This window comes from Scophthalmus maximus, chromosome 15, assembly GCF_022379125.1.
Source record: "Scophthalmus maximus strain ysfricsl-2021 chromosome 15, ASM2237912v1, whole genome shotgun sequence".
NCBI classification, from domain to species: domain Eukaryota; kingdom Metazoa; phylum Chordata; class Actinopteri; order Pleuronectiformes; family Scophthalmidae; genus Scophthalmus; species Scophthalmus maximus.
The window spans coordinates 13,395,714-13,408,962 of record NC_061529.1 but is presented as its reverse complement, the minus strand read 5'-3'; the positions used below and the strand labels follow the sequence as shown (position 1 = coordinate 13,408,962).

The following is a 13,249-nucleotide window of genomic DNA, read 5'->3' as shown; positions in this document are numbered from 1 at the left end:
GCGTTCTAATTTGGTCCCAGTCATTGTATTGTTTCCTCTCATGATCCGCTTCAGCATTTACACAACAATGCACAATCACTAGAGATAAATGGGGAGATAACCAGTGGGTGCTGCTGTGATCTTTCCCTTGCTGAGAAACAAAATCTTGGTCCATGGTGGAAACATGAGGGGCCTCTGTGTTGGCCAGCTGGCCCCGCATGAAAGCCCATCAACCCGGCAAATAGGTCAGAGCAGCTGCTGGGCCACAATCTCTGCAAGTGAATGGAAAACCGAGGCTCTCCAACGTCCTGGTGTGATCTGTCGTCGGCCAGCAGTGAGCGGTCAGTGGGTCGGCCCCGTTTGACAAGAGCTTTGAGAAGGGGACGCGGCGAGGGAGGGCGGGGGCAGAGCAGGCGGACAAGAGCCGAGTTGTGTTGCAACGGCTGATTATGCGTGCTGTGGGGATGGTTTCCTGGATGTTGTGTTTGTGTTGGAGCGGGTGGCTCCGGGCAGATGTTGCAAATGAAGGAGGTGCTGTTGTGTGTGTGTGTGTGTGTGTGTTGACATTGTGTGGGGGAAATCATGACATCTGATTGGTGTTTGAAGAAGAAAGGTTTCCAATGACAGCGAAGAAAAGTCCCCCACTGCTGGCCCATCCTCACAGTTTTGATATGTGATATCGCCATCAATTACCTATAGCAATTTCTTTATTAGAAGCATGTTTTGCAAACACAAGTGTCACTGTCACACTTGACTGATCTGTCACCAAGGTGGGGAAAAAACTGCCTGCTTTGTTTTTTTGGTTCATTTTTTTCAACACACACACACACACACACTACCAATCTACCAATGTAAGCACACAAACACCACCTCAACAAACATCAGATGACCTTTTACCTCCCCAAAGCCACCTGCACACACAATTCTGACAACTACAAACACAAGATGGCTCACGCATGCACACAAAAGGTGAAACTGAGGAGTGATATATGGATAAGGCCTTGTATGTTTGATCAGGAGGCTTTGACATATGATGTTGTTAAAAAAGAAAGAGAGACAAATTTGAATAGTGGAGACAAGAGTAACTTATTGTAAATGCAGTGACTGTAAAATGTACATAAAGTGTAATGTGATTTAGATTCATAACCTGGATTGGCTCAGTCAGTGTCCCACTGCCCGAGATCATTTCTAATACTTTTAACAACTTTTATTTTTTATTTTTTTAACCTGCAAATTGCTTTATAAAAATATGTTTTCTTCGAAATTTCAGAATACGTAGAAGAAAAGGGGTGAACATTCAAAGTTGCGTCATTGCGCAACCCAGTCGACGAGCGGAGATCAATCCGTTTTAAATCCTCCCTCCCTCCCTCGGCTCCTTGTGACTGGTCGGCCCCCGCGTCAGTCAGGGGGAGGGGTGCACCGCTAATTTCTATATGCCTGGATGTCAAATTAGGGCTCATATTGCGCTCCCGTGTGTGGCTGTCAGCAGCAGCAGCGAAGCCCCAGTGGACGTGTCCTCTTCCTCGGTCCACGATTCCTGCGCGTAATTCACCAGACGAGACGCGCGTCTACCTGTTCGCGTCCAACGGGATATTCGCTGCCACCTCGCGCCTCCGCACACTTCGGACTCGTGGTATTTTATTTCTCGCCCCTTCTTCTTTTTTGTGTGTGTGTGTGTGTGTGTGTGTGTGTGTGTGAAGCGAGCCGCTGTGTAAATGACCACAAGCTCGCCCGAGGGAAGCGCCGTCACTGAACTCTGAGGGGAAGACTTCGCAAACTTCGTCCCCCGCGCCGCGAGTCCATGCGGCTCGCCGCCTGACCGGCGCGGACCACTTCTCCGGGTGAAACTTCGTCGGGCGGCATTTACACAAACATGTTCGGCGAGTGCTCCGTCGCCGCGCTGCTGAACGTGCTCCTCCTGGCGCGGGCGCTCTCGGCTCGCGAGTGCGCGCCCTGCGACCTCCGGCGGACGTGTGCGGCCGCGGCGCCGCGCGGCTGCGAGGGCGGCCGCGCCGTGGCCAGGGATCCGTGCGGATGCTGCGACCAGTGCGCCCGCCTGGAGTGGGAGCCCTGCGGCGGACGGGACTGGGCGCACGGCTACTGCGCCCTGGGGCTGACGTGCGCCTCTGTCAACCGAACCGCGGCCGCCACCATCCCAGAGATCGGCGTGTGTAAAGGTGGGTGGAAATATGTCGTGTGAACTTTATCACCGTTTTTTAAAATTGTTTTATAGCAACCAAAAACAACAACAACAACAACAACCGACGTTGTTGAGTGTGCGACAAAAGGACCGCAGGCCACCATCCTCTTGCCTTTAAGTGGCTTGAGGGCATCACTATTCAGACGTCCGTTGGGTCCTGACTGCAGTGACTGTGTCAGTGTTCACCTTGTCTCTGGCTGCCTGGGGCGGCTGCCCAGGTCTGAGGGGCTCTCGGCTGCCAGGAGAGGAGTCATGTTCAGCTGCTCTTTTATTCCCCCTCAAAGCTTCTTTCACTCTCGGCTCGGGAGCCCAACAATACGTTTGGCAGCGGTGATTTGGCCCCGGGTCACACTTCAGCTCTAGTAGGTCCTGTGCCTTGTTGCTTCACAGCCCAAGGGGACATCTATTAGAAGGCGTTGAATTGAGATGAGACAAAACGACTGGTTGGACATGGGGTTCCCCCCCCCCGTGGAGTGATCGACCATGGCGATTGCGTGTTCAAAACTTGGAGCACACCCCAAGATGATAAATAAATTGCCCTTTTCCCGGGTTTAGTGTTTGTGTGTGTGCGTCAGAGATGTAATGGTTCGACAGCACGATTACGAAAGTCCCCAGCAGATTTCCATTCGCAATCCTTCGAACCCACAAAGTCCCACACTCTTCTGTTCCTGTTCCTGCCAAGCAGAGCTGGGCCGTTGCGCTGTGGATGTGCTTGTTTCACGCACAATTTGAGCAACTTTCTGAACTTCAAATAAATGTGCGGGGTGTCGGGTTCTGCACAGTGAATGGAGTAAGTAGCAATGGCCTTCCCCTGGGGAACAAATACTGAGTGGGAGGACCCCCCCCCCCCAGCCCCTCCACCTGCATTCTGTCCGGTCTGTTTGGGGATGATTGAAGAGGACTGACAGGACTGTAGAGAGTAAGCAGCTCACAGTGTGTGTCTGGATCCCCTGACCCTGCCCTCCCATCCTCCATCCGTGGGGTGGTCTGAGACAGGGCTCCACAAGGGTTTTTCCAGGGGTCTCCGGCCCCGGGCCATCCCAGGAGACGCTGCTGCTGATTGTGCCCCGTGTGCAGGTTAGGCTGGCGTCTGGAGGACATCTCTGCAAATTAACAGCTTTGGGGCCGAGTGGGAGGCGTAACGGCTCCTCTGATTGAGTCGTGCCTCTGGTGCCGTGGCCCCGGGGACCTCAAAGCATGCCGCTGACCCCTAAATCAGACGCGTACACACGCAACCCTCACCATCTCAGAGGCTCTAGGTGGGGGTAAATCAACACCTCCGAGTGTGTTTTCAGGGGCCACGGTAGGCAGGCTGCTGGAGGCTGATCCCAGATTTCCCTCCTCAAGCGGCAAGGGTCTTAAAGTGATTAGACTTGCAATCAGGAGGAGGGGGTAAATGTTTCCGCTTTCTGATCCCCTGCCTCTCTGCTCACAGTTTTGATTTTCTGGGTGGTCAGAATCTGTTAGTGTGGGGATGCGGTAATCTCAAAACCCAGGTGACGTGTTGCATATTATATGAAAAGAAAATACATATGCCAAAGTCCGTTTTTATTCAGCTTGACAAGATTGTAAAGATCATTTGAGACAACAATTTAAACACTCAGGTCTCCAAATACAAAGTGAAAGCTGCAATAGTCATTTGACATTGAGTTTCCCAGACATGGAAAATGTTATGTAAGATGCCTCTGTCAAAAGGGAGTTGCCCATAAAGCGTTAACCCTTATTTTTTTGGGGGGGGTGGGCAGTTGATACGATACTTGTGTCAAGTAATTCAAATGCTTTTAAAGGTAAAATGATAATTGCATCTGGATACCTCAGATAATCAAATCAAGTTTTCTCAGTTAAGCATTTAAATGTGGAAGCTGACAAAACATGAACGGAACACAGCAGCTTCAGGTTGTTTCAGTTTTCCCTCTGCTACTGTCCCATGAGCATTCAAGCCGCTGTTTCCAGAAAGGGAGCTTGGCTTGTTCACCTGGTCGTACCTGCTTCAGTGATCATCTGTCCGTCCGGTGAAGTCATCAAGTCTTTTGCTGCTATGTCTGTCCCTCCACTCAGACTTTCCCCAAGCTCCAGAGGCACTTAACATACCACGTAACAGAGCGTCTGTCTTACAGGGACGTTATGTCTGCTGCACTCCTTCATATGCGTTCCACTTCCCCCTTCCTCTGGTATTATCTAATGTTTCAAAGACTTCCCTTTTAGCTCGCTATCAGCCAGAGGGCCTCCAGAGGTCAGCTTTCCCATCCTGGCTCTGGATGCCAAGACAAGCAGTCTCAGTGGCTGAGAGAGAGAGAGAGAGAGACAGAGAGGAATCCTCCTGGGACGAAGCCATAGACCTTGGCTAGAGCCATGCCAGGACAGTTAAACGATAATGAGGCTGGACAAGATCAGAGCAGGGTCAGGCTGAAAGGGGACAGGTCCGATACAGACTGTCTTATAATAAACGGGGCTAACATTAGTCAAGAAGACAATATTTCCAGTGTTCAGGCTTTTCATTAATTGTTTATTTTTTTTGCCAAAAATGTGCCACATTAAGCACCCCCTACTCATTCTACCACCATCCCCAATGAAAATAGCCTCCCGGGCACAGGAAAGCCTTGGGATGGAAAAAATGTGGAGGTGAGGATCATTTTAAGGTGAAAGGAAATCACAGGGAAAAGTTTCGGCGCGGTTTATTGAAAAGGCTGCTTGTGCTTTGCCAGTCTCGCTGGTCGTCTGTGAGAGCTATTAGCGGCGCAGGCTGGCTCGGGTTGAAGGCAGTTTTACCTTCCTTTTATTGGCTGCCGTGCACCACAGGGCCAGTTAGCATCCTGCGTCACCCAGGAGGTATCCTCATCATCAGCCCATGGATACACATTTCTTCAGTCGCATTGATTCACTTAATAAAGTAATATTTATTACAATAAGAGACTATTTTCCCCCATAGTGGAGTATCTGTTCTGAATTAATATGGATCAACAGATGTTTTTTTATCACTTTGCGTCATCCCACTATTGTTTCACCGACCCCTTACTGAGTATAAGAAGGACTCTTTTTTTTTTTTCCGAAGCTTTATTTCAGGCAGGATCCCTACAGTAGTCAGGTAAATTTACCATGCAGCGTTCATGTTTATCTTGGAGAGTAAAACCTTTTCCTCTTGTGCATTGTTCTGGTGCGTCGCTGTTTGGAGAAGAAAGCCAGAGTATTATGATAAGGTCCAATCACGCTTCCACACTGTTGATTCGAGGCCTGGGAGCTAAATGCTCGGGAAGGGGGTTACTCCGTGTTACAGTTGGTCTCATCCTGTTTACTCTGCTGCCACTCGCGCTGCTCTTGAATAACTATGAAGGAGGGTAATTTGGGGGTATATGTGTGTTTATTTATGCATAGATGTGAAAGGAAGACTATGTTGGGGCCCTCTAATCCCAGGGTTTTGATGGTTATTCAGCTCACATGGCGCTTACGCGACACATTATACCCACATTCCTTCCTTTTGTAAAGTTTCATCCAAGTTGAGCTAAGACGCGATGCGCCGTCTCGGATGGGGAGATTGGGCTCACGAGGCGAAGGAACACTACGTGGGTATGGGGCGAGTGGCCGGGGTACAGAAGAGCCGTTGCAGCGACCAGCAGATGGAAGCCCTGGGAGGGCCCCATGCAGTGGAACAAAAGCAAACAAATGGGCTCAATGGCTCCAGTAGCGTGGCACGGCGAGGAGGGAGGAGAGATGGCAGCCCAGAAATACTCTGGTCAGTGTAGTAACTTTCGTGCCAGGGTGATGTGTTGCAATGAAAGCTGTAAGCTGGCCAGCCCCACAGCACTTTTGGGAAACAAATCACGGTCGCTGTGACATTTCGCCTTGTGATTACGCTTGAGCTGTAATTCTGTCCAATTCAATCCCGGTCAAAATGAGTAGAGTGGACATATAGGTTTAAGGGAGGAGTTCATGTCCTTTCCCTTTCCTCATGTCCCCCCACAGTGCTCCCTGACCATCCAGAGGCAGGCCTCGAGGACGAGCGCTGCCCCCTGATGACGGGCTGCGACAGAGCCGGGGGTCAGTGTGTGTGTGATGCCCGTCACTCCTGCTTGGGCTCTTTCACTTACCCAGACCAAGAAACCTGCTTGAAGTCCAGCAAGTCAGGTGAGCCTCACTCCTTCCATCACACACGCACACACGTGTTGCACCCACTCAAGCACAGAATCTGAGTTTGGGGGGAATAATGCTGTCCATTGAGAGGAGCTAATCCATAACAGATGTGGCTCTGAGGTGACTAATTCTACTTACATATCACAGTGATGACACACATGCTGAGGCTTTGTCTAGTGGTTCCCCACTCACCCTTGAGTGGTGCCATTGTGTGTGACTCACGGACTGTGTGTGTGTGTGTGTGTGTGTGTGTGTGTGTGTGTGGGTTTCAGAGGGTCGGAGGCACGAGCACCGGGAAAGACACAGGGAGAAGTATGTGGGACCGTCCAACCCGGCCTGCATGTTCTCTGGGTGTAACCTGACCGCCGAGGGCTGTGTGTGCGAGTCTCAGAGCTGCCACCACCACTTCGCCTACATCAACCGCAGCCAGTGCCAGGAAGCCGCAGGTAACCTTCAAATGACCTGCATCTGGAAGTGACAACCACACAGCCGCCGACCAGTAACTCGACTCAGCTCAAGTCATTTAGAAATAGACTCTGCACCTACAAAGTCCCTTTCACATAACAGAATTAATTCGTTCTCTGTGCTTCATATAAACATTGATATGAAGTGCACAGCTAAAGGTTTTGCCCACTCAGCCTCAGCACTCCTCATATTCCAGGTCATTACATTTGAAGGGAAACACATTGTCACTGACCAATGAAAAATGGTTGAGTCAAAATGTGGTAACCTATAAGTTTAGGCGAAGGGAACTTTTCAAGTTCCAGTGCTAAAGATTGTGTCTTCCTATTCTACCTGAATATTTGTTTGGAGCCATGCATTTGCCATCTTTCAGTCAGGCACAGCCCTACCCCTATAAGACGAGTGGAGGGTTAGAAATCGAATGATGGAGGAGCAGGAGGAGGGGGTAAAACAGATCGAGAGAGCAAGATTGATGTCATGTAAAGAAAACAAGAGAGAAAGATGTTGAGAGTGAAAGGAGAGAAAGTGTGAATCTGACTGACGGAGAATGTCTCCATGCACCGAGGAGGATTTGTTGAGAATGCAAATGGATGTATGGAGGGTTGGAGATCCTGTCACGGCACAGGGGACAGAGGGGAAAAAAAGAGAATCCTTTAGATGAACTGCAGCGGGAGTGTAAGAATGTGTGATCACCTCCACTTGTCAGTGAAAGATGTAACCGTCACAGTGAGTCAAGTTTCCTCATTTGGATCGTGAGGAATCTGGTAGATAGGCAGGCGTTAAGTGTCGCCTGCATCCCGAGGGACATTTGCAAAATAGGACAGCAGCATGGTCGGCCACTGAGTGAACTCTCTGAACCTGTGTGTGTGTGTGTGTGTGTGTGTGTGTGTGTGTGTGTGTGTGTGTGTGTGTGTGTGTGTGTGTGTGTGTGTGTGTGTGTGTGTGTGTGTGTGTGTGTGTGTGTGTGTGTGTGTGTGTGTGTGTGTGTGTGTGTGTGTGTGTGTGTGTGAACCTTTTCTTACCCAAATGCTTTTAAAAGACAAGAAAACTGGAAAGAAAGAGAAATCCCTGAAACAAGGAAAAAAGTGTTTGGTTCAACTTCAAACCGATTTAGGTACTGAGCATGTGACTGTGACTGCTTGTGTTTTCATCCACATGTAATACTCAAGGCTCTGCCTGTCTTTGTAGTTTGCCAACATTTCAATTAAAGAATGACGCAGATATGTGTCATTATGAAAACTTTAGAATAGAATACAAACAATGCAGATGGAAAATGTTTTCGCAGAGCATTCACAGTACAGCTGTGTGGACGCTTGTCTTCAGCAATTTACTCAGTAAATCCCACAGGAAGTGCGCTCAACAAACATTATACCGTTTAGACGTATCATCATTGAAGTCTAGTGTCCCGACGAAAGACGCGCTGTTAGTCCTCTGTGTTTTGTAACCACCTCATCGCAGAGTCGGGGCCGAACGGGTGACAGTTTAAACTTGCAGCAGTGAAAACTGTAAACAACATTTTTCAGCAGCTTATGAGTTCTCACCACAGCACACACCCACCCCTTCTGATGGCCCCCTCATTAAGTAAGAGACCAGGATATGTGTGTCTGTAAGTTTGCATGTGCATGTGGAATGATGCACACATGCCCGCGCTCGCATGTGTGTGTATATATATCATCGCGTGCGATGATGAGCATGCATATGTGAGCAGAGCATCTGACACGGAGTGTCTGCGTCTGCGCCTGCGCATGTGCCTGTGTGTGATAATGATCTTGTTTGTCTCAGTGTCTCTGCAGAGATTCTCCCTTTTGTGTGTCAGTAGCAGGAGCTTCCTCGGTGACCAAACCAGGACTCTGTGGCCAGGATCATATTCGCTGTTGTGTCCGTCAACCTCTCCTTCTCTTTGGATGCAAGCGGTTAGAGTGTGAAAGCACACGTGTCCTGTAAACTTGCTCGCGAGGCTCAAGAGCCCCGCTGACTGCACTTGTTTTCACATGCGTTAAAGCAAACCTTGTGTTCCACCCCTCGGAAGTGACCTTTTTCAGACACCAGTCCCAACTTTGAATTTCTTCTCGAGACTCCTAAGCTCACACATGGCGGTAGTTTGGCCTCTCACTTTCTCTCTGACTCACACAGAGGTCTTGTCACTTCATCCCTAAGCCTTGACTCACTGTGATCTGTTAAAACTCAACATCTTCTCCGCCTCATCACTGCTGCTGCTGCCGCTTGATCACCTTTGCTTCTTGTGGTGTTTGTCGGCCATGGTTCTGCGCTGGCGTACGAGACACTGATGTAATTTGGCTGCAAACGTTCAATCAGGACACCAGACATCTCGCCCACACGTCAGGGAGCTAAAGAGGATGTGATAAGTGAAGGAGGAGGAGGAGGGGGAAGGCAGACGCAGGAAGACAGGAAATCACAACTGAGGCCCACCGTTTTGTTGAGGTATTTTTGTCAAGCACGGGCCCCAGAGTATCTTGGCCGGGAGTTTGGTTATTTTACACTCTTGGATAGTTTACATATTTTATTCATGATAAGGCCCCAAACTGCGTTTTCGGAGAAATCCCCCTGCCGTTGCTCACTGACAGGATCAAGCAACAGCAGCCTTCAGCAGAGTAGACAGGGAGGTGGTGCCCACTACAGAGTCATGAGACCAACTCACTTGTTCCCACAAATCCACCATCCCACCTATGCCACCTCTGTCCTGCCTCTCGCTGCCCCAGTGAAAGGGCTGTTAGTTCTCCTTCTTCTGCGGCCTCTTTGTGGCAGGGTGATTACTGGCTGAGCCAGACCGCCACTGGCTGGCAGGGGCGCGAGACGTCTCGGTGGCGTGCGTGCGCGCGTGTGTGTGCTGCCTGCGGAAGCTGTCGCCCCTGTTGTACCCGGCAAGCTGCTCGTTTTCCCCAGCGTGTGCGTATTTGTGCATGTGTAGGTTCAAAGAGGAAACAAAACTCTTGTGTGAAAAGCAAGACTGATAACTTCCCTTTAAGGCATGCTGGGATCGCCGTCAACCCACTCGCCTCAGACTTTTTGACCCTAGAATAACCATTAATACATCAAAGGTACCCCGACTGCAGCCCAAGACGACTCCTGTTGTTCCCAGATACATTTCTCCAGTCATCAGTTATTCTTTTACCTTTTGCCCTTTACGGGGAACAGACATATGGCCAAAATCCATACATAACTCAACCACCTTTCCACAGTTTACTCAACAGCTGTCTGCACCCCAGGTCTCCCATAGAGGGTTTTCAACATTTGCTTTAGATCAGGTATGAGGTATCGGTCCACTACACGTGATAACAGTTTCGATTTGCTTTCCACTGCTTTATGTAGAGAGTGATAGACCAATGCGTGGTGTTGCTCTCTGTGTCTGAGGAACAGACCCTTGTGTCTGATAGAAGTCCCTTTGCGCTCTCTGTCCTTGGCCTAATCTTTTTTTGGCCATCTGACGTTAAGGAAAGGGTGTGTTTCAATGGAATGCTCACACACTGTGTAAACCCGCAAAACACACACACACACACACACACACACACCACACATCACACACACCACAAAAACACATACATGAATCCATCTATGTCCAAATGTGCATGTACACGTGGGCAATCTCATGACCTCACCAAAACATGCTCATTCACAGCTGTAGCGGCGTTTCCTTGGACACTGAGGTCACGTTTTTCATCGGCAAATATTTAGCCAAAGTGTGAGAGAGCCGGGACGTGCAGGCAGCAGACGCAGGCCTGCCGGCTGCTGCGTGCCCACGCCCGACCACCTCAAGCTCCTGACCACGGTGTGAAGTTCTTCCAGGTGACCCCGTCTGTGCCTTTCAACCTGGACCCCCTGCCAGACCTACTCCGCAGGCCTCACAAACACACTCACGCACGCCGACACAAACGGGGAACAATGCTCACTTTCTCAGCTGTAACTGCTGGTGGGCACCGGACCAGACCCCCACAGCTTTACGTGAGAGACGGCCCTGATGTGTCCCTTTGCGGAGCAACTTTATAAAACCTGAGGACAGACCAGAAACCCACGGAGGGCAGCTGGACTGAGACAGCTTTGTTCTCCCCTGACTTGCTTCCAAAGTCAGTCTGTGAACAGAACTCACATTGTGCGCTTTTTCCATGAGTAAACTCGGGCTGTCAACACAGCGTCCTCTGCCTGGCTGAGCCGCTCGGGTTCGGAGTAAAGACTGCACTCCTTGTATCCCAGTTTGGAGGGAAGAAAAACCCCATTTAGAAAGGAGGTGTTTTTCTTTCTTCAATGAGCTGCTGGGATGCCAGAAATATGCATTGTTTACAAAAGGGACTGTTCTGTGGTGATGAAGCAATTTCCTTATCCCACCTCTTCCAGACCATCGTCAGGTGTGTGAACCTGTGTGCGTGTGTGTGGTGGTTGAGAGGTGTGGGTCTGTGTATTGTTGCAGATTGTGCATCGGGGTCAAAGGTTTTCCATTCTTTGCTATCTTACATCTATAATCTGCAGAAAGAGTTTATCAACCATACCAAATCAGGCCTTTTGTGTTTGTGCAAGCTGGAGTATGGCCAGCATTGTGATATGAAGATTGGTTCTGTGGTTGCTGACTCACTAATTACCGCCATTTATGCTCTGAGATACAACCCAAACGGCGCAGGATAAAAATCCATGTGCCGCTGACTTTTTCTACCCTTTCTTCGGTCTGCCTATTATGCTCATAAATGTGCCCCCTTGGAAATTATATTAATTGGACCTGCAGGGGTTGGACCATTTCCACAGATGGATACAATTCTGCTCATTTGAATGACAATGGTATGTCTGCCAGCTGCGTTTCCCAGCGCACTCTAACCCCAGCCATTATCACAACTGAAAGAGTAATTTGCCTTCTCCGGGACGCACACAATACATAGTGTTTTTCAGGGCAGAACGTCACGCAGGATCGTCCCGGGGCATTTTTTCTGTGGCTTTTAAAAAGTGTGAGGTTTTCATATGCAAAACCGGGTCTTCAACTGAGCAGCAGCAAGACGTTATTGGAAACACTTTGCCAATCAGCGCCCTCCAACTGAAGTTTATTTTACTCCTGCATCGGAATTAGGCCAGAACGGTTAAAGAGGTTGTAGCCTCCCTCAATTCAGGGGGTTGGCCCTCATTTTCTATGACACTATTCAGCTACAAAGTTCATCAATGAGAGCTTTGTGGTGGCACTCACTGTTCCCAGGTTGCTTGAGTAAACAGTGCATTGCAGATACTTCACACTCCTGGAACCAGAAAAATTCAATGTTTCCCTTATCCTCGATTTCATCTGTTAGAAACGTTACCCCCACCCGCCAGAACACAGCAGTCACAGTCTCACAGCCCCACTCCTCAGTGTTTATTCTGGGTCAGGTAGACCTCAAATGACTACTTACTGTAGCTGCAGTGCCAGCAGAGTATCAGGTCAGACCAGAGAGGGTACGATTCAGAGGTGCTGCTCTGGAGTTGAGGACCGGCAGAGCAGAACTATTATCATGGGATCAGAAGTCTGGACCCCCGAACTGCTCACCAGTTCAGTTTCCCCATCTGGTGGCGAAACCAGGAGGGATCCACTTACAGGTCTTCAAATGTCAGAGATGAGGCACATCCTCCGAGAGACTTGTGTTGCGCCGTGGAGCAAGCGCCAGTCTGGGAAGACCATCAACAGAACTCAGCTTCCTGAACCGCTACCAAAACCCAGGGTGCTGTTACACAACCGAAGCCTGTATCATTCCCTCTCCTCAAAAACCATATGTATGCAAAGATTGTCAAGAATTCCTCACAACCAAATCATCATCCACTCAATTTAACTTTCTTATGAGGCAGTCATTTATTTTGACGCATTTCCTCCTTTAAATGTCAGTGATTATTTTAAACTTGATGCACAATTTAAAAATGTCTCTTTGTCATCCTGTGCTTGTTAACGGAGCCCTTCCACTCCATTCCCTTCTGCGGTCATACATCTACAAATGCTGTTTGAACTGTGCTTTCAGCTGGGAAACGACTTAGCAACTGACAATTACAGGACAGGACGCGTGTCTGCTCTCCCCAATCCTTCTCCTCTGCCTGCACTGTATACATTACAGTGAAACGGAGAACCAAAATAAACACGTTTGGGTAATCTAATCTTTGTAAGGTAGCTACTGTTCTCATACAAGGTCTGTACAGAGGGGCGATCCACTTTTCTTTTCCTGAACAGGCTCCAAAATACACCCCCGAGTCCCTTGCCCATTTGCCCATTTCCAGCACCCCTGCACCTCGCCCCCTCTCTAACAAGGGGTATCAGAGCTATTATGTTGGCTCTGGCAAATGAATAGACAAACACATCCTGGTATGCTAAGTGACGGGGAGATTCTAAACTGGCAAGAAGGAAAGACTCTGTAGAAAAGTTGGCTGCTATTAATGAGCGTGAGGGTCTGTTTGGATTGTGAGCCCGTCTGGGTGGGATCAGGGCCGCGTAGACAGGATATGCGGAGAGCCTTGTCGTGTCTAGAG

General features: G+C 49.4%; 1 protein-coding gene across 3 annotated transcripts in view; it reads left to right on the top strand.

The window, feature by feature from the left end:
- The window catches only part of crim1 (cysteine rich transmembrane BMP regulator 1 (chordin-like)), a 51,213-nt gene that overhangs the window by 18,074 nt on the left and 19,890 nt on the right, over nt 1-13,249 (top strand). Inside the window, exons 1-3 of one of the 3 annotated variants that reach the window (XM_035609730.2) lie at nt 1,428-2,156; nt 6,140-6,301; nt 6,580-6,753. In XM_035609730.2, coding sequence (XP_035465623.1) covers nt 1,853-2,156; nt 6,140-6,301; nt 6,580-6,753 — 640 coding nt within the window. In that variant the 5' untranslated portion in view covers nt 1,428-1,852. Of the gene's footprint in view, nt 1-1,427; nt 2,157-6,139; nt 6,302-6,579; nt 6,754-13,249 lie in introns of those variants that run through there. The other 2 variants (XM_035609729.2, XM_035609732.2) reach the window with 2 other exon arrangements.